Source organism: Ranitomeya imitator, chromosome 3 (assembly GCF_032444005.1).
Source record: "Ranitomeya imitator isolate aRanImi1 chromosome 3, aRanImi1.pri, whole genome shotgun sequence".
Classification (NCBI taxonomy): domain Eukaryota; kingdom Metazoa; phylum Chordata; class Amphibia; order Anura; family Dendrobatidae; genus Ranitomeya; species Ranitomeya imitator.
In genome coordinates, this window is record NC_091284.1 from 414,848,946 (window position 1) to 414,871,039 (window position 22,094).

Below are 22,094 nucleotides of genomic sequence, written 5' to 3' on the forward strand. Positions count from 1 at the left end.
AAGTTAAACTGCAGTGTTGGCACTTTGCGATAAATAAGTAGGTTTTGGATTGCAATTTAGGCACTTGGTCTCTAAAAAGTTTGTCATTACTGATCTAGGCTTTTAGGTGAGATGAATTTTTGTTGCCCTTGTTAACCATCAGTACAATAACAGTAGGACAGATCTGACTTTGACACATATGTTGGATCACGTGAAGCAGTCTGGCATGATTTGTTCCCCCTAATTATGGTTCGCAATGGTCACTCATCACTAGCCACATTGGCTATTGTGCTTAGATTTTGCATACCCTGCATGGAGGATGTAGAAAGGACGCCGCGGGGGACCATGTCATTACTGGTGCTGGTTCTATTTGTATTTCTTTACCTGTTTAGAAACCTGCGGAGGTTTATTTTATTTCTTTGGGGGAGGGGGGATGAGTTTCTTTTTAAAATGAGGAATATCAAGATATTTCAGTTTTGACCAATGTTATTTGTAATAATGATGAATATGTCTGTTTACCATAAAGAATTCATATATTCATATATCAAGACCTGTGCATCCTATCGGGCTGTTCACGTAATTGTCGATATAACATGGCCATTTAAAATTGCTTAATGCAACTAACAAAACAGCTGCAAATATTCAGAGGCAGGAGTCTCTGATTCACATGTATATCTAAGACAAATTTAGCATCATGCTTATGTTTGTAAAAGTTCCAGGATGTATGCGTTAAATGAATACTCCTAACAAGATGCCTTTTCTATTTCTTAAATTTTTGACCAATAGTTTCTAGTCAACATTCTGGGAAAAAAAATACGCAGAATATCCCAGAACATTCCTAGAAAGATTGTCAGTTCTTCGGTCAGTGTCACTGAACATGTATGGTCCTTCGGAATGACTGAAGCAGCCAATGTTTACTAGAAAGCGTGGCTGTGCCAGCATAAAGATAGATAACCAGGCGGTTGCTCATTCAACCACCGTCCTAGTTCTGTCTGATGTGTATTGCTACCTTTACAGACTGACTTCTCTAAGCCTCAAAGCCTGATGGTCAGTGGAAGTATACCGCAGGCACAAGTACATACAGCACAGTTCATTTGGGTAGCTCATGTTCTAAAGGGACAACAAATGATAACCTAAAACTCTAACAAACAAATGGCTACAATTGTACATGCAAAGTAAAGAGATGGTTGGCGTAAGTGGTACCGATAACAGATACGCCTTTTGTACGGATGACCAGCCACGAGCAGATTTTATACATAGAGGGGAAACAGAAGACAAGTCTCTGCCCAACTTACTGACACACGTACACCGCTCTGCTTGACACCACACAGACTGAACGGCATTGAATGCTCTGTACAGTAGTACCATTACTTACTTTTCAGTTGTGGTTTACGTGGATCATGTCCGGACTGGACAACACTGCTTGGTGTGGACACTGTACTGCTAGTACTGGGTCTGTCAAATGAGTGGGGTTCCTCAGATGGCACACTGCTATAACTGCTAGTGACTGGCAAGAAGGGTTTAATCCTGCCATAAGAGAGACATGTCAGTGTCTGCAATTCCACTGCAAACAGTTAAAGCACAAAATATAAACATGTCCAATTGCCTTTTGTTTTTTTACCTTGCTTTTTCACTGACAACTGCTGCTCCTGTTCCAAACTTTTCTTGTCTTCTACGTACATCACGTGGGGGTTTAACTTCTGTATTCACAAATGCCATCTTGGCTTGTCGAACTGTCCAGAAATAATAAAATGTAAAAATGTAAAGAATGAACAGGAGAAGATACTAATAATAAATGCAATAAATGCCATGAAATTGATTGAAATACGAGGGGTAATAGATAAAAGTACTTGCAGACTGGATGACTGACCTGGACTCCATAAAGTCCTCATTACTAGTGATGAGCAAGTGTACTCCTTGCTCGGGTTTTCCTGTGCACGGTCGGGTGGTCTCCGAGTATTTATGACTGCTCGGAGATTTAGTTTTCCTTGCCGCAGCTGGATGATTTGCGGCTACTAGCCTGCTTGATTACATGTGGGGATTCCCTAGCAACCAGGCAACCCACACATGTACTCAGCCTGGCTAGTAGCTGTAAATCATTCAGCTGCCGCGATGAAAACTAAATCTCTGAACACTAACAAATACTTGGGAGACCACCCGAGCGTGCTCTGGAAAATTCGAGCAACGAGTACACTCTCTCATCACTACTCATTACCAATACACTATTAGCAGAATTATTAGGCAAATTGTATTTTAGAGGATTATTTTTATTATTGATCAACAACTATGTTCTCAATCAACCCAAAAAGACTCAAATATCAAAGCTTAATATTTTTTGAAGTTGGAGTGGTTTTTTTTATATTTGGCTATCTTAGGAGTATATCTGTTTGTGCAGGCAACTATTACTGTGCAGAATTATTAGGCAACTTAATAAAAACCAAATATATTCCCATCTCACTTTTTATTTTCACCAGGTAAACCAATATCACTGCACAAAATTTAGAACATTTCTGACATGCAAAAACAAAACCCCAAAAAGTTAGTGACCAATATAGCCACCGTTCTTTATGATGACACTCAGCAGCCTTCCATCCATAGATTCTGTCAGTTGCTTGATCTGTTTACGATCAACATTGCGTGCAGCAGCTACCACAGCCTCCCAGACACTGTTCCGAGAGGTGTACTGTGTTCCCTCCCTGTAGATCTCACATTTTAAGAGGGACTACAGGTTCTCTATGGGGTTCAGATCAGTTGAATAAGGGGGCCATGTCTTTATTTTTTCTTCTTTGAGACCTTTACTGGCCGGCCACACTGTGGAGTAGTTGGAGGCATGTGATGGAGCATTGTCCTGCATGAAAATCATGTTTTTCTTGAACGATACCGACTTCTTCCTGTACCACTGCTTGAAGAAGTTGTCTTCCAGAAACTGGCAGTAGGTCTGGGAGTTGAGCTTCAATCCATCCTCAACCCGAAAAGGTCCCACAAGTTCATCTTTGATGATACCAGCCCATACCAGTACCCCACCTCCACCTTGCTGGCGTCTGAGTCGGAGTGGAGCTCTCTGCCCTTTACTGATCCAGCCTCTGGCCCATCCATCTGGCACATCAAGAGTCACTCTCATTTCATCAGTCCATAAAACCTTTGAAAAGTCAGTCTTAAGATATTTCTTGGCCCAGTCTTGATGTTTTATCTTATGTTTCTTGTTCAAAGGTGGTCGTTTTTCAGCCTTCCTTACCTTGGCCATGTCCCTGAGTATCGCACATCTTGTGCTTTTTGTTACTCCAGTAACGTTGCAACTCTGAAATATGGCAAAACTGGTGGCAAATGGCATCTTGGCAGCATCACGCTTGATTTTCCTCAATTCATGGGCAGTTATTTTGCATCTTTTTTGCCCAAGACGCTTCTTGCGACCCTGTTGGCTATTATCCATGAAACACTTGATTGTTCGGTGATCACGCTTCAAAAGTTTGGCAATTTCAAGACTGCTCCATCCCTCTGCAAGACATCTCACAATTTTGGACTTTTCAGAGCCCGTCAAATCTCTCTTCTGACCCATTTTGCCAAAGGAACGGAAGTTGCCTAATAATTAAGCACACCTTGTATAGGGTTTTGATGTCATTAGACAACACCCCTCCTAATTACAGAAATGCACTTCACCTGATTTACTTAATTGGTAGTTGGCTCTCAAGCCTGAACAGCTTGGAGTAGGACAACATGTATAAAAAGTATCATGTGATCAAAATACAACTTGCCTAATAATTCTGCACACAGTGTATTGTCCCGAGCTATGCAAACAAGACTGTGTTAACAAAGATTTTAGATTAGTCATATATCTCTCACCAATCCTTACAAGTGAATAATATTGTTCCATTTACTAAGAATATGCTGCAGTCTTTACAGCTACATTAAAGGTTTTTTTTAAAGGGTTGATTGTACTCGTCTATGTATGCCCCTTTTTTCACATGTAAAGCGCCATGTAATAAATGGCACTATAAAAATGAATAATAATAATCCCGTTAAGATGAGAACTGAACAGATGTTAAGGGATGTCACAATCTTCTCATTTTCCTGCAAGTGGTTACTATGGGGCATATTTATAGATGTGTCCACCCTCACCTTTCCACAAATTTAGCTTAAAGGGTTATTTTCAAGTTGTCCAGGAAACTGTTCATGTAGGAAAGTTCGGACCTAACACCCATAATGTGGTGGTGCACAATCTTGCTGGAAAAACTCAGGGAACGTGCCATCTTCAGTGCATAACTGAACAGTTTCCTGGAAAGTGGAAGCCTGTGCTAGCATTTCTTCTGCGATGTTGCTATCAGTGTGTCAAGAGTGGGAGAAGAGGGTTGTATTGACAATCCAACACAATGGGCAGAACTTTGAACACATTTTATAAGTGGTTATAAACTTGTAAATAACTCATGAAAGAACAAAGTTACGTTAAAACCACGTGAAATTCTCAATAGGTTTGATATGTCACATGACCGTCTTCCATTGAAAAAAATAAAGTTGGATCCAAAGTGGCTGACTTCAAAATGGCCACCATGGTCACCACCCATCTTGAAAAGTTTTCCCCTTCACATATACTAATGTGCCACAAACAGGAAGTTGATATCACTAACAATTCCCATTTTATTTAGGTAATTTTTCCCACACAAAATGACATTGAATTAAAAAAAATAAAAACTGCAGAAGATCACAATAAAAAGTGTATGTTTCATACTTATATTTAAAATACTCTTTTTATTTTGTTAATGGTAGTCTTTTTTTAATTTAGTGATATTTTGTACATGGATTTTTAATGGCATTTTTCAAATATTATAGAGAATTCTAAGGGATAACTGTCAGCAAAAAAACCATACCTAGAGTAAACTGTGTTTAAAAAATAAAGAACGTAGCAATCCAAAAAACACTATTGTCTATTTTATTTTTCAATATAGACATCACATCCCAGTGAGGACACAGCTATTGGGGTATGTGCAGACGATTAGTAATCACTGCAGTTTGGATGCTGCGTACTTATGCAGTGTCGAACCCGCAGCAGCCAGCTGTTACAGCATAGTGGATGGGATTTTAAAAAATCCCGTGCCCATTATGCATCCACAGACACCCGTGGCTCATCCGCGGAGACGGACATGCAGCGCCTCTCTCCAGACCGCAGCATGTCAATTTCTCTTGCGGTAACGCAAGTCTCCACAAGAGAGATTTCACCAATAGAATGTATTGAACGCTGTGAATCCGCACGGCTCTGAACACATGCGTTCTTCAGGTCAGTATGGTTAAGGTGATTCTAAGAACCACAGTGCTTTTGTGTTTTTGTCTTTTTTTCAAACAATAGGGTTATATGGTGTTTTTTTTATTTCATTTTTTTGGGAGGGGGTGAAATGACAAGAGAGAGCATTTTTGCCTTTTTGATTTGTTTCCATGAATCACCTTATGGTATAAATTATTTTAAAATTTTTGCAGAAGCGGCAAGTGAAATGTAAATGGAGTCATTACAGCAGCCAATGCCCCTGGATATTTGCTGCCAATTAAACAGAAGGGTGCATGAACCGTTGCTTGGTCCAGCATTACCTGATTTCCTGTGACAGACCTGATTTCTGCCTTTTGCACAAGGCATACAGTTTTCACAGGGTATATTTGGCCACATGACTGAAGCCGTTGTGGTAGATAAGTTCACTCTACTGCTCAAACAGGTAGTCACAGGAACACTTTCCGTTTAAGATTTCAACTGGTTGATTTAAAATGAACTGCTTAAACCAGTGCAAAAATCAGGTAAACAAACCCTTCTGGTAAACAGTCCTTCTGGTATAATGGGAAAAACAAAATGGCATACCGTACAGTCTGTGTGGCTGCAGGGATCCGCCAGCTCAGGGAACAAAAACAAGGTTAAGTTTTCTTTAACACGAGAACAGGTCTGGAGATCTCACCGGACACTGAATGAGTCCAAAGGCTCCACATTTACCATTGGATCACACACTAGGGTGGAGATATGGTGATCAACATCTCACCCACTCTTCAGCTGTCCACAAAAACCCAGCCGTTAATATGGCTGATTAACCCCTCTCACCACGTAGTGACACATCTCCCCTTCAGTATTTTACCTGTGACCTTTTCACATATTCTCCCTACCCCTCCTCTGCCAAAAGTTGGGGGTTTTGGCACCTTCAGTAAATAAACAGCCTGTGCTCCACATGAAGGCTGAATTCCTGGAGCGCTATAAACCACCTAGTCACCCGGAATTCTTCCCTTTCCTTTCCCTCATCCATCTCGATGGTGCATTGTCTGATACTACCCTAAACTTTCGGCCTAGCAGGTAGTACCTCAGAGTGTCAATTGCCCATTTGAAGGCCAAAGCTTTATTTTTCCATGATAGAATAGTTATTTTCACAGATGTAGGATTGGATGTTCCTCACCATTTATTTCCTGGGACAACATGGCTCCCAACCCGACCTCGGAAGCGTTTGTCTGGACCACGAATTCCTTATTGAAGTCAGGTGTGACCAAGACCGGCTGTTTACACACAGCAAGCTTCAACTCTTGGAAAACAGTCTCCACTTCAGAAGACCACTTGGCCATCGCCGTCTTTATGCCCTTAAGAAGTACAGTCAGGGGTGCAGCTATCATGGCGAAATTAGGAATAAACCGACTATAGTATCTCACAATTCCCAGAAACACTATAACCTGTTTCTTGGGGACTGGTTACGGCCAATTTTGGATTAGCTTTATTTTGTTCACTTGCGGCTTTATTTTACCCCCTCCTGATGATATAGCCGAAGTATTTTGCTTCCTCCTTCCCCATGGTGCATTTCTTTGGGTTTACGGTAAACCTCGCCTTCCTCAGTGCATCCAGTACCATCTGGATCTTCTAAAGATGATTTCCCCAATCTGGGCTGAAGATCACAATATAGTCCAAGTAATCTGTAGTATACTTGTTATGAGGGGCTAGGATCCAGTCCATGGCCCTCTGAAAGGTGGCTGGTGCTCCCTGCAGTCAAAGAGGCATTCTGATGAGTTGGAAGCAAACGTCAGGTGTAGAGAAGGCTGTCTTCTCCTTGGCACTTTGGGACATGGGAATTAGTATGAGGACTTGGTCCCCGGGGCTATACTTTTCACAGAGGAGTTTCTCAGGGTACCGCGTCGCATAGTCAAGGATGACCAATATATATTAATGCCCAAAGGAGATTTAACTACGGGACCGACCAAGTCCGTGGTAATTCGTTCAAACAGCACTTCTATGATGGGTAATGGCACAAGGGGACTACGAAAGTGAGAGGTGGGGCGGTTATCTTGCAGGTGGGACAAGACCTGCAATACTTTAAGATTTCCCGTTTACATTTGGGCCAATAGAACCTCTACATGACCCATTCTTGAGTTTTGTCCACCCCCAGAAGGCCACCCAAGACATGTGAATTGGTCAGGTCCTCCAGCTATAGGGTCCCGGTACCAACAATTGTTCCACTGTCTCCTCCCTCACCTTAGCAACCCGGTATAATAATATCTACTTAACATAAAATAGGGAAATCTGGTGTCAGCTCCCAGCTTCTACGCTTTGCCGTTTTTAATGATTACATTATTGAACGCTTCCTTTAGCGTTAGGTCCCTATGTCGGGTGGACCCCAAATTGTTGCTGGTCACCACTAACTCTGGATTGTCGGCTTCAGGGGACATTACCTCCTTATCCCTCACAAGGACACAGAAAAGAAACCCGTGAGGGTGTGGTGATATTTCTTTACGGGCGACACATTTCTTATCCAAGCAACCGAGCCCTTTCCCTTTTCCCCCACAAGTCCGAAAACAAATAAAAGTCTCGGCCTATGATAATCGGGTGCAAAAAATTTTGGACCACGCTGACGACATGGGACTCAGAACCTTGGGCCGTTTCAATGTTCACTCTGGCCACTGGATAGTTTTTAGCAAGTGAATTCACCGGACACGAACCTTTTTCCCAGGGATCAGCTGGAGAGGAAGTGTGACCCTCAAGAGGGTGACCAAACTACCTGAGACTAGCAGTCCAGTCATTTGCCAATCATTCACCTTTATGGGAAAAGCATGTGTCCTCTCACTGGGGGACAGTTGACACTGCAGGCTGGATACGCATAGTATGAACAGCGGTGTCCCAGGCTATAGTCCATTCGCTTGGAGGTCAGGGGGAACCAGACGACTATATGGCCTGGACTGTGACATTTTCAACATTTAATATCGCCAGCTGGGACCTTCGACATTACTTCCCACGCCCCTTTGGACTTTGGATTCCCTACTCCCTTTTGGACCTCTGCACCCTGTTGGGACCCCCAGTATCGAGTGGGTTGCCTCCCCGAGGAACCCTTGACCCACTGATACCTTTCAACAAGACCAAATGGGTCACCAGTGTTTTGGGGATCACTCTGGGCATCCCAAGTCTACACTGGCCTCGGAAGGGAGTGTACGAACCGGTCCATCACCACTGGCTCTACCATATGCACAGGGGTAGAGGACTCCGAATGCAACAATTTTAGGACGAGGTGCAGCAGATCAAACATTTGGGAGTGAGGGGGGTTGTTACGCTGATACGTCCAGTGGTGGACCCGTTGTGCCCTGACAGTCGTTGTCATCCCCAAGCTCGCCAAAATTTCACTTTTCAGTTTAACATATTCTTTAGCATCTTGTAAGGCTAAGTCATAGTAGGCTTTCTGGGGCTACCCCGTTAAGTATGGCACCAGCACTTCCGGTCATTGCTCTAGCGTGAGTTTCTCCCTCTTGGCGACCCTTTCAAAACTGGTCAAAAAAAGCCTCTACTTCTTCACCAGGGAGGCATTTTCTCTAGGGCTCGCCTTACCGCCTTTCGGATGGAAAACTGATTAGCTGACCTTGGAGTCGGAGCTGCCGCTGTGCCACAAGCCGCCTCTGTGAGCAATTCAATCTGCTGTTGTCGGTACTGGACTTGTTGCTGCTGTTGCTGGATCTGTTGCATAAGCAGCTTACTTATCTCCTGTTGAGCCAGCTGTTGCTGGGCTTGCGTCAGGTGTTTAATCAGGTCCTCCATGCTGTCTGACGTTGCTTGCTGGCTTATGGCTGCCTTCACCCAACAAAATAGCATACAGTACAGTCTGTGTGGCTGCGGAGTTTGCACGCTCAGGAAAAAATAAGGTTAGTTTCTTTAACACGAGCACAGCTCTGGAGATCCCATCTCCAGACACAAACACTGAATGAGTCCAAAGGCTCCACATTTACTTTCTGTACCAGACCCTGGGATGGAGATATGGTGCATAGCCTCCTACCCACTCTTCAGCTGTACTCAAAAACCGAGCCCTTAACATGGGCGATTAACCCCTCTCAGCACATAGTGTGCTGGAGCATTTTTCCAGGTTCATATCACCAAGGCTAACATTTTCAGTAACACGTATCTCCCCTCCAGTAGTTTTACCGTGACCTTCTCTCACCGTATATACCCTAGCCGTATACTGAATCTTTATAAATCTTACCTTTAGGCTTGTTTGCATGTGAAGAGCGGATATTCTGAGTTAGCATGACCAGCCTGTGCTCTCGAGCTTCGTGGAGACGGAGATATAATTCTCTCCAGCTCTCATACTCATCTGGAACCTCTTTTTTGAAATCTCTTTGACAGTGATTTCTCCAGAGTTGATCTGTGTCCTCAATCAGTACCTGAATTAATAATGAAATTGTACTTACTGAAATGTTGAGATCGGTAAAACAACAGGAACCTTCTACCCATTATTTTTCTTATTCTCCCCAAAGGTACCACAGATGTATGTATGTTGATTTGACTATTCTAAATCAATGTGTATACACTGTCCCACTTGACTTTTGGTCTTGTACATGTTGCAAAACTGGCAAATGGATACTATAATTGTCCAGTATTTTCCATCGCAGTACCAGTTTAGCTATATTCTCATAAGAATTAGCAGCAGATTTTTTGGTATGGGTTCTGTATTAAAAATGTGCAAGTTCGATATAACGTACGTGAAAGGGTTTACTAAACAAAGCCCACACGTGTTCGGAAAGAAAAATCAAAGCAGAAGGACATGCAGCGTTTTTTAGAATGCCAAACAAAACCTACTGTATCTGTCATGGATTTTTTTTTCTCTGGTGTATTTTATTGGAACCATAGCCTTCACTCCACAATAAAGCTCAAGGGCATGTTCACACTGAGTCTTTTTTCTGCCATTTTTTTTTTAAAGGAAAACGCAAACATTCCAAAGAATCACACAAAAACATTAATTTCTATGTAACAATGATTTGCTATTCATATGTTCAGCCTGAGCTTCATTAGAACAGGACCTTTCACCAGTCTGAGCATGTTAAACTGAACACATCATTTAATAGTGGTTGCACAGCAGAGTAAAATGTAGCTTCTATTTTTTAATTTATTTTCTCCGTTGTGGAGATATTGTCACTGGGATACCGCGACAAAGTGGTTTCCTCTATTTCAGGGGTCAGCAGATCACAGCGATTGGCTCCATGCACGCCTGCACTGGTGGGATCTGCTTTGCTTTACAGTTAGCTATGCAGATTTCTCTTGTTTGTTGTTGCAAGGGTTAAACACTCCTCCTTCTTGTCTCCTAAAGATTTATGTCCTGAGTTATCTGAGCTGTTCTGATTTCTTCACTCACCTCTGGTATAAGTACTCACCTCTTAGCTTGGGTAATTGCCAGTGATAGCTTGCTATATCTTGGAAATGGTTTGGAGCTGTAAGCCGTGGAAAGAGAAGTCGTTTAGGATATGTCTATGGAGTTTGCTGTTTGGAAGTTTGTTTGGTGTCTTCTAGTGATGAGCGCGCTCGGGTGACCTCCGAGTATTTATGACTGCTCGGAGATTTAGTTTTCATCGTGGCAGCTGAATGATTTACAGCTACTGGCCTGCTTGACTACATGTGGGGATTCCCTAGCAACCAGACAACCCCCACCTGTACTTAGGCTAGCTACTAGCTGTAAATCATTCAGCTGCCACGATGAAAACTAAATCTCCGAGCAGTCATAAAAACTCGGAGGTCACCCGAGCGTGCTCGGGAAAACCCGAGCAACGAGTACAGTCGCTCATCACTAGTGTCTTCCTTTTCCTTATCTCCCTTTTGGTTTGCCTCTCCCTTCCTTTCCCATTATATACAACTCCATAGTTTAGTTGTACTTAGAGTAATTGCCGTTTTCTTTTATCCTTGTCTGCTTCCCTTTATCTGTATTAAAGAGTAGGACTGGCGTACCTGCTGCCCCAGGACCGAAATTGCTGAACGGGGAAAGAATCGTCTAGGGAAGTCAGGAAGCTCAGGGATGCGCAAGGCAAGTTTCAGGGGTTTTCCCTCTAACTTTTCCCTACAGGCAGTGCTCCCCTTTCCATTCATCTCACCATGCGCTCTCTGGCTCCCTGGTGGAGTGTGACAGATAGTCACTTCTTCCTCGAGGTTTACCAATCATAAGCAGGCATCAAAATATAGGGGGAAAAAGAACACGCCCCCTAAAATAGATTAGGACAGGTTACTCATTGTGAGACATGTAATTACAGACAGTTCACAAAATACAATAGCCACAGCCGACAGCACTTCAGTTATCAGAAGGCACGTTCAGAATCCAGAGGAACCAACAGGAAAAATGTATACCAGAAAATCAAGAACAGCAGCATCCAATCCGGGTAAAAACAAAAATACTTCTTTAGTTTACCATAATACGACGTTTCGACCAATTGTAGGTCTTTTTTGAAAAAGACCTACAATTGGTAGAAATGTTGCATTATGGCAAAATAGAGAGGTATTTTGTTTTTCACCCGGATTGGATGCTGTTTTTCTTGATTTTCATATAATTACAGTCTGCTCTCACTGCGAAGCGATTCCAAAGTTCTGTGAATACAGCAGACATGAGCGTGATTACACCTTCAGCTTTCCTCTCACAGCAATCAATGTGGGGGAGGATGATACAGGACTGTGAGAGAAGAGCTGCAGAAGTGTTTGCCATGAGACAAAGCTCAGCTAGGTGGTAATGCTCCTCCCACCGCATGGACTGCTGTGAGATAAAAGCTGAAGGTAATCACACTCAGCTTTGCTGAATCCACCTTCCCCCACACTGGCTGCTCTGAGTGGAAAACCCAATTTAATCACACACAGCTCTGCACTGAGATCAGCGAGGAGAGCAGACTGTCATTACATGTCTCACACTGAGAAGCTTCTCTAAGCTATTATAGGTGTGTGTTCTTTGTTTCACTGTCTGTTTTTGAGTGCTTATGATTGGTCAACCTCATACATTGGAAGTAGCACACACTCCCAGTGAAAAATCTGTAATTATGCCCTTATGGAATTATCACAAACTATAATCTAAACTTAACAAGCTAATATCTCCGCAACTGAGAAGAGAAATTAAAAACTAAAAAATACAATTTATTCAGCTTTTCAACCACTATTCCATGAAGTGGTCAGTTTAACATGCTCCACTGGTAAAAGATCCTCTTTAAACACTTTAGGCTTTCAAAAAACGGCAAGCGTTTAACAGAAGTGACCCTGTAGTACTTTAGTCATTTTTTATGTGTTGTTAGCAGTCCTGCCACAGAAAAATACTAGCGTTTTCTTCATTGCGTAATCCCTGCAATCCATAACTAGATGTCCAGATTGCAGGTGATTTCATTCAATTGGGTGTACAGTTACACTTAAGAATGACACCGGGCAAAGGAGTTGTGCCCATGCCATCCGTAGCAGGAGCCAGCTGTTAAACGCAGCCAGGTTCTTGCTTTAAGTGCCGAGACCAGACATAGTGCTGATCTCTATGAAACGGGGAGCTGATTGTTGCTATGGCAACAGGAAGGCCTCAAAATCTTCCCTGTCTGTCATATTCCTCAATCAGATCACGCCCAGGGCTGGAAATTATTGGCTGTCAGACAAAGAGTGACAGTGACGATAATGCACTTTATTACAAGTACTAGAGTGTATTATCAATGTGATCAAAGCAGCACAGGTCCCCTTATGGGACTAGTAGGTATTGTAAAAAGAGAAAAAAATGTTTTAAGTGCTCTAAAAAAACTGAAATGATTGCTTGAATAAAAAAACCAAACAGATTATCTGAACAAAACCCATCCCCTGTAAAAACATAAATTCGGTATTGCCGCCTTTGTAACAACCCTTACTATAAAAATGTATCAAACTTCATCCAATACAGTGAATGCTGAAAAAAATAATATTAGAGATTTACAGTGTGACAACTAAAACTAGTTATTTTTCTTGTGAAAAAGTATTAAAACATAAAAAGTTCTAAATTGTGTATCAATGTAAATGTATTGACCCGCAGTATTGCTGTATATCAGGGGTTTCAAATTAATGTTCACCGAGGGCCACATCAGCATTATGGTTGCGTTCAAAGGGCCAATTGACATTGTAAGGGCTCATGCAGACATCCGTGCAACACGGTACAAGCATGGACTGCAATGTATACAATGGCCACGGGCTATAAGAGGGCTGTCCCTGGACAGTAGGACTAAGAGAAATGTCTCTGGGTAGTAGAGTTAAGACAGCTGTTCCTGGGTATTAGGGCTAAGAGAGCTGTCCCTAGATAGTAAGGCTAAGAGAGCTGTCCCTATAAAGTAGGGCTAAGAGAGCTGTCCCTGGGTAGTATGACTAAGTGAGCTGTCCCTGTGTAGTAGGGGCAAAGAGAGCTGTGTCTGGGCAGCAGGGTTAAGACAGCTGTTCCTGGGTACCAGAGCTAAATACTGTTCCTGAATAGTAGTTTTAAGAGACCTGTTCCTGGGTAGTATGGCAAGGAGTGCTATTCCTGGATAATAGAGCAAAGATAGCTGTGCAAGACCTCAGAGTCCAAGATGGACAGCTCCCTATGCCAAGTACAGACTGCATCTGCTCTGTTTCAAAGATGGAACCACAAAAAAGAGCTAGCTGACTGGGTTCACCGCTTGGGCTGGCTAACTGCGCTCACGGTTTGGGCTCTCTGACTGCGCTCACGGTTTGGGCTCTCTGACTGCGCTCACCGTTTGGGCTGGCTGACTGCGCTCACCGTTTGGGCTGGCTGACTGCGCTCACCGTTTGGGCTGGCTGACTGCGCTCACCGTTTGGGCTGGCTGACTGCGCTCACCGTTTGGGCTGGCTGACTGCGCTCACCGTTTGGGCTGGCTGACTGCGCTCACCGTTTGGGCTGGCTGACTGCGATCACCGTTTGGGCTGGCTGACTGCGATCACCGTTTGGGCTGGCTGACTGCGATCACCGTTTGGGCTGGCTGACTGCGCTCACCATTTGGGCTAGCTGACTGCGCTCACCGTTTGGGCTGGCTGACTGCGCTCACCGTTTGGACTGGCTGACTGCGCTCACCGTTTGGACTGGCTGACTGCCCTCACCGTTTGGGCTGGCTGACTGACTGCGATCACCGTTTGGGCTGGCTGACTGCGATCACTGCCCTCACCGTTTGGGCTGGCTGACTGCAATCACCGTTTGGGCTGGCTGACTGCGATCACCGTTTGGGCTGGCTGACTGCGTTCACCGTTTGGGCTGGCAGACTGCGTTCACCGTTTGGGCTGGCAGACTGCGTTCACCGCTTGGGATGGCAGACTGCGATCACCGTTTGGGCTGGCTGACTGCGATCACCGTTTGGGCTGGCTGACTGCGATCACCATTTGGGCTGGCTGACTGCGCTCACCGTTTGGGCTGGCTGACTGCGCTCACCGTTTGGGCTGGCTGACTGCGATCACTGCCCTAACCGTTTGAGCTGGCTGACTGCGCTCACCGTTTGGGCTGGCTGACTGCGATCACCGTTTGGGCTGGCTGACTGCGCTCACCGTTTGGGCTGGCTGACTGCGATCACTGCCTTCACCATTTGGGCTGGCTGACTGCGATCACTGCCCTCACCGTTTGGGCTGGCTGACTGCGCTAACCGTTTGGGCTGGCTGACTGCGCTCACCGTTTGGGCTGGCTGACTGCGCTCACCATTTGGGCTGGCTGACTGCGCTCACCATTTGGGCTGGCTGACTGCGCTCACCATTTGGGCTAGCTGACTGCGCTCACCGTTTGGGCTGGCTGACTGCGCTCACCGTTTGGGCTGGCTGACTGCGCTCACCGTTTGGACTGGCTGACTGCGCTCACCGTTTGGACTGGCTGACTGCGATCACTGCCCTCACCGTTTGGGCTGGCTGACTGACTGCGATCACCGTTTGGGCTGGCTGACTGCAATCACCGTTTGGGCTGGCTGACTGCGTTCTCCGTTTGGGCTGGCTGACTGCATTCACTGTTTGGGCTGGCTGCGATCACTGCCTTCACCGTTTGGGCTGGCTGACTGCGATCACTGCCCTCACCGTTTGGGCTGGCTGACTGACTGCGCTCACCGTTTGGGCTGGCTGACTGCGATCACTGCCCTCACCGTTTGGGCTGGCTGACTGACTGCGCTCACCGTTTGGGCTGGCTGACTGCGTTCACCGTTTGAGCTGTCTGACTGCGTTCACTGTTTGGGCTGGCTGCGATCACTGCCTTCACCGTTTGTGCTGGCTGACTGCGTTCACTGTTTGTGCATGCTGACAGGGATAACTGCCTTCATTGTTTGTGCTGGCTGACTGTGATCACTGTGTTCACCACTTGTGGTGGCTGACTGCATTCACTGCACTGTTCACTCTCGACAAAGAACGCAGCCAGTACTTAGTAGAGGGGGTGGCGCCAAAACAGGCGCAGCTGCCATCTTAGATTTTGAGCTCCCGCACACACTTCAACACTGTTTCACCCTATTCACAAATGTCCTGTTGTAATATCTCTTAAATGTTGTACTCTTGTAACAGTAATTCATTTGTAACCCTGCTTAAAGAAAGAGCCTCTGTGCTCTGAAAGCATGTAAATATATTTTTTCTAGTTAGCCAATAAAGGTATCACTCCTAGAATACTTTAGTCATTTTTGGGCATAAAAGTATTTAAGGTACATCAATCTTTCTGGCTAACATGGTACAACAATATAATTTACAGTACATCAACATGTAATAAGAAAATAGCACATGTCATTCTTGACATATTAGCAAGAATGATAAACTTACATTATTACAATCTTCTATCCGGTACAACTGCTCTGGTGTGCACTTCTCCAAAACTGGCTCAAGCATTGAATAAGGTACACCTCCTACCTCATAGATCGCTGAAAAAAAAGAAAAACAAGAAAAACATATGTCAAAATATACACTCTGAAGATATAGTCCAAGTGACAGTCTGCACACTATATCAGGCTCCCCTTGCTTAATTCTCAGATTCCAGCGATGTATCACTTAGTTTACTAGGTGCAGCACTTGTGATAGAATCAGTTTTGTCTGCTGCAGATCTAGCAAAGCTCAATTGTTGAGCTGTGTATAACCCTGTACACACTACAGATTATGTGTACAATATATAGTGGCAGAGAGCTGCTAACCACTGCTGGGGGCGAGGTTGGACCACGAGACACCAATTGTCCTGAAGTGACAATTGCTGCTGATAAAACAGCAAAATATGGCCTAGTAAGTGACACATTACTGGACTCAGGCTTTCTTCCACTACACCATGGTGAATACATAGTTACATAGGTTGAAAAAACCTAGGTCCATCAAGTTCAACCTTTCTCCATGAATCTATAATATAACGCTGGGAGCGTCACTCTGTCCGAAGCCTTTATAGACTGCGCAAGCGCCGGCGCAGTCTGGGCCTCACAGAGTGACGCTCCCAGGAGATCGCGGTATGCGTAAACACTGAACGCACACCGCGATCTCCACCGAAGAGTCAGGGACCGCCAGGAGGGTGAGTATATTCACCTGTCCCCCATTCCAGCGCTGCGTGCGGCTCCGTCTCCCGGGTCCTCTGCTGTGACGTTCCCAGTTTAGAGGGTGCGATGACGCGCTTAATGCGCGCCGGCGCCGCCCTCTGACTGAACAGTCACAGCCAGAGGAGCCGGAAGATGGCGGCGCGCAGCGCTGGAACGGGACAGACAGGTGAGTATAGCAAGTGCTGAGGGCCTGAGCTAGCGGTGACTCCGGCACCTGACCCCCACAGCGCGCCGGTGTCCCTGCCTGCTCAGGCCCCCAGCACTCGGCGCCCAGCGACGATAGGTGAGTATGGTATTTTTTTTTATATATATATATATATATGGCAGCAGCATACGGGGCATATATAATGGAGCATCTTATGGGGGGCATATAATACAATGGTGGCGCAGGATGGGAGCAGCACATGACAGAACGGGGGCGCAGGATGGGAGCAGCACATGACAGAACGGGCGCAGGATGGCAGCAGCACATGACAGAACGGGGGCGCAGGATGGGAGCAGCACATGACAGAACGGGCGCAGGATGGCAGCAGCACATGACAGAACGGGGGCGCAGGATGGGAGCAGCACATGACAGAACGGGCGCAGGATGGCAGCAGCACTTGACAAAACGGGGGCGCAGGATGGCAGCAGCACATGACAGAATGGGGGCGCAAGATGGGAGCAGCACATGACAGAACAGGGGCGCAGGATGGGAGCAGCACATGACAGAATGGGGGCGCAAGATGGGAGCAGCACATGACAGAACGGGGGCACAGGATGGCAGCAGCACATGACAGAACGGGCGCAGGATGGGAGCAGCACATGACAAAACGGGGGCGCAGGATGGGAGCAGCACATGACAGAACGGGGGCGCAGGATGGGAGCAGCACATGACAGAACGGGGACGCAGGATGGCAGCAGCACATGACAGAACGGGGGCGCAGGATGGCAGCAGCACATGACAGAACAGGGGCGCAGGATGGGAGCAGCACATGAAAGAACAGGGGCGCAGGATGGGAGCAGCACATGAAAGAACGGGGGCGCAGGATGGGAGCAGTACATGACAGAACGGGGGCGCAGGATGGGAACAGCACATGACAGAACGGGCACACGATTGCAGCAGCACATGACAAAACGGGCGCAGGATGGGAGCAGCACATGACAGAACGGGGGCGCAGGATGGGAGCAGCACATGACAGAACGGGGGCACAGGATGGGAGCAGCACATGACAGAATGGAGGCGCAGGATGGGAGCAGCACATGACAGGATGGGAGCAGCAAATGACAGAATGGAGGCGCAGGATGGGTGCAGAACATGTCACAATGGAGGTGCAGGATGGGAGCAGCACATGACAGAACAGGGGCGCAGGATGGGAGCAGCACATGAAAGAACGGGGGCGCAGGATGGGAGCAGCACATGACAGAACGGGGGCGCAGGATGGGAACAGCACATGACAGAACGGGCACACGATTGCAGCAGCACATGACAAAACGGGCGCAGGATGGGAGAAGCACATGACAGAACGGGGGCGCAGGATGGCAGCAGCACGACAGAACGGGCGCAGGATGGGAGCAGCACATGACAGAACGGGGGCGCAGGATGGGAGCAGCACATGACAGAACGGGGGAGCAGGATGGGAGCAGCACATGACAGAACGGGGGCGCAGGATGGGAGCAGCGCATGACAGGATGGGAGCAGCAAATGACAGAATGGAGGCGCAGGATGGGTGCAGAACATATCACAATGGAGGTGCAGGATGGGAGCAGCACATGACAGAATGGGGGCGCAGGATGGGTGCAACACATGACAGAATGGGGGCGCAAGATGGGTGCAGAACATGTCAGAATGGAGGCGCAGGATGGGTGCAGAACATGTCAGAATGGGGGCGCAGGATGGGAGCAGCACATGTCACAATGGGGGCGCAGGATGGAAGCAGCACATGACAATGGGGGCGCAGAATGGGTGCAACACATGACAGAATGGGGGCGCAAGATGGGTGCAACACATGGCAGGATGGGGGCGCAGGATGGGTGCAGCACATGACAGGATGGGGACGCAGGATAGAGCAGCACATGTCAGAATGGGGGTGCAGGATGGGAGCAGCACATGTCAGAATGGGGGTGCAGGATGGGTGCAGCACATTTCAGGATGGGGACGCAGGATGGAGCAGCTCATGACAGGATGGGGACGCAGGATGGAGCAGCACATACCAGGATGGAGACCATATACCAATATAGATGCTAGCCACCCGGGCGTAGAACGGATTCAATAGCTAGTTAAACTATAACCCACAATGTTAAGTGTACTGAGGAAATCATCCATCCTTTTTTTTTTTTTTTTTTAAATTCGTTTATTAATTTCAGAATAGACAAACATTGCACATATTACATTTATCATTATTAAACATACCATCAGATACAAATGATTACAAACATCATCGCATCCAAAGTTCAGAGGCAATAGACTGTGCATGTTGAATCACTAGTACCTACAAAATACCTACTATACAACTTAAACAACTTTAACCTTTAGTAATAAGTCGCCAAAAGAAAACAGATTCAAGTTTGCTCTGCAACGATGTCCCCAAACCCCATGCCCTCCTCCCCGTGCATATATCTAATCCACGCAGACTACAGAGTATGATGAGATGAGTTCCATCTACCCCAAATTTTTTCGAATTTACCTGGACATCCTCTATTATGGTACAGTGTTCTTTCATATGGGATAACCGAGTTCACCAGGTCAATCCAAGCTCTGAGAGACGGGGAGGAGCCACCCATCCACCTTAATGCCAGTACCTTTCGTGCTAAGAAGAGCGTTTCTCGAAGGAAAATCCCAGTATGGTGATCCCAGGTCTCTGTATCCCACACCCCAAATAGGCAAGTCAATGGTTCAAGTGGGACAGGGATTAACAATAAAGACGTTAACAATGTCGTGACTTCTTTCCAATAATGAAGGATTACCGGGCACCGCCATATCATGTGGGTAAAATCCGCATCATGTGCGTGACACCGTAAGCAGTCTGACGTCTGAAGGCGGCCCATTTTAAAAAGTCGTGTCGGAGTCAGATAAGTCTGATATGTAATATATAGCTGGGTCATCCTATTGTTAACTGAGGGAGAAACTTTAGTTGGAGATTCCAAAATATCTTCCCACTCCTCTCCCAGTGTATCGGGAAGGAGTCCCTCCCATTTCTTTTTTAAGGTGTTAATAGTGAGCCCATCTCCCACGGATAATAGGTATGTGTATAAAGAGGAAATGAGCCCCTGAGGACCCTGTGATTTGAGAATGCCTATAAGGGGTAAAGATGAAATTGCTCGACTTGCACCTGCATTTCGCATATGTGACTGGAAAGCTGACCTCAGCTGTAAATAACGGAAGAATTGAGATCTTGGGATATTGCAGGTATCCCGCAATTGCTCAAAGGACACAAAAACATCCTGGTTATACAAATTACCTACCGAGAGAACACCACATGAGATCCAGAACTCAGTAGACGGGTGATTTAGTAATTCTGGAAAATAACTATTATACCACAGTGGCATTTCGGCTATTATATCTGTATATTTAATAACTTTTTTAATTTGTCTCCATATTAATCTCGCTTGTCGAAGCAATGGCAGCAAACGGGGAGCACTGACTTTCTCCATTTCCAAAAAACCCAGTGGACAGTCAATACGGGCAGAATGGATTATATGGCTTTCTGAATTAGGTAGGGAGTTGCTAGGCATCCATTTGCTTATCGCCCTAGCCTGCCCAGCAAGATAATATAGATAAAAGTCTGGTAAGGCTGCCCCTCCCCCCCTTGCCGGTCTCTGTAGAGTAGATAGCTTGAGTTTGGGTCTAGTCTTCCCCCATATAAAGGACGTGGTCAGGGAGTTTAAGTTTGCAAAGAAAGATTTGGGTATTGGCACAGCACTATGTTGTAGACAATAATTAAATTTGGGGAGCAATATCATCTTAACTAAATTAATGCGACCTGCAACGGAGAGAGGGAGTTTGCTCCAAGCTATGAATTTAGATTTGGCCAGGTCCAATAGTGGATAAATATTAAGTCGTAGGTCCAGCTGACTATATTGAGACATATGTATTCCTAGATATTTGAAATTGGAGACTACAGGTAGTGACGAGAGATTTTCGAGACGGGGCATCGGCGCATGAGACAGAGGCATCAGAGCAGACTTATCCCAATTGATATAGAGACCAGAGAATTTGCTAAAATTATCTATAGTCGTTATTACTCGCGGTAGTGTTTCTTCTGTTTTATCCATAAATATGATCATATCATCAGCATATAGACCGATGGTATCTACACGATCCGCAATACTTATTCCCTTGATATCTGTGGAAGACCTTATGCGTATTGCCAATGCTTCTATCGCGAGGGCAAAGAGGGCCGGGGACAGAGGACATCCCTGACGGGTTCCCCTATGTAAAGTAAAGGAATCAGAGATAGAATTATTCACAATTACCCGTGCCCTAGGATTCCTATATAGTGTATCTATCCCTCTAATGAATTTATCTCCAAAACCGTATTTCTGCAGACATGCAGAAAGAAAAGGCCATTCAAGGGAGTCAAACGCTTTAGCTGTGTCTAGGGATGCCAGAGCCCAGTTATTATCCAATTCTAGGGAGCTATATTGAATCACTGATTGGACCCGCCGAATATTAATAGAGGTACTTTTCCCAGGCATAAAGCCTGTTTGATCTGGGTGTATAAGATCTAATATGATTGTATTTAGTCTAGTGGCCAATATTTTAGTGAAGATTTTATAATCTACGTTCACCAATGATATGGGGCGATATGATCCACATTCCAAGGGGTCCTTTCCCTCCTTCTTAAGTACAATGATATTTGCATCATAAAATGTTTCAGGCATAATTTCTCCCTCCCATATATTCTGAAGCACCTTCAATAAGAGTGGTGCCAGGTGGTCCCGATATTTTTTATAGAACTCAACGGGAAACCCGTCAGGTCCAGGGGCCTTCCCGGTGGCCATATCCATTATAGCCTGTTCCACCTCCTCCAGAGTAAACTCGGCTTCCATAAAAGCTTGCTGGGTTGGGCTCAGTAAGGGGAATGTCATGTCTGATAGATAGTCTATACATTCAGGGACCCCAAGACCACTACCCGATTTGTACAGTGACTTATAGTAATTGCAAAAACTTTGAAGAATTTCCTCGGTGGAGGATACCAACGAACCATCGAGTGTCCGAATCTGTAGTACCGTGTTGGAGGTGTTATGCTGACGTACCAAAAAAGCTAGGAGTTTACTGGCCTGATTCCCCATTTCAAAATAAGACTGACGGGTAAAAAATAATTTACGTTTTGATTTAGTGTCTATATTTTGGGTGTATAATCTTTGGGAAGTGAGCCACTCCACCC

At 45.6% G+C, this 22,094-nt stretch overlaps 1 protein-coding gene across 1 annotated transcript in view; it reads right to left on the reverse strand.

The window, feature by feature from the left end:
• The window catches only part of ELOA (elongin A), an 81,318-nt gene that overhangs the window by 8,969 nt on the left and 50,255 nt on the right, over window positions 1-22,094 (reverse strand). The window contains exons 7-10 of the mRNA XM_069757149.1: window positions 15,974-16,071; window positions 9,444-9,624; window positions 1,601-1,712; window positions 1,355-1,506 (exon numbers count right to left, since the gene is read on the reverse strand). Coding sequence (XP_069613250.1) covers window positions 1,355-1,506; window positions 1,601-1,712; window positions 9,444-9,624; window positions 15,974-16,071 — 543 coding nt within the window. The remainder of the gene's footprint in view (window positions 1-1,354; window positions 1,507-1,600; window positions 1,713-9,443; window positions 9,625-15,973; window positions 16,072-22,094) is intronic.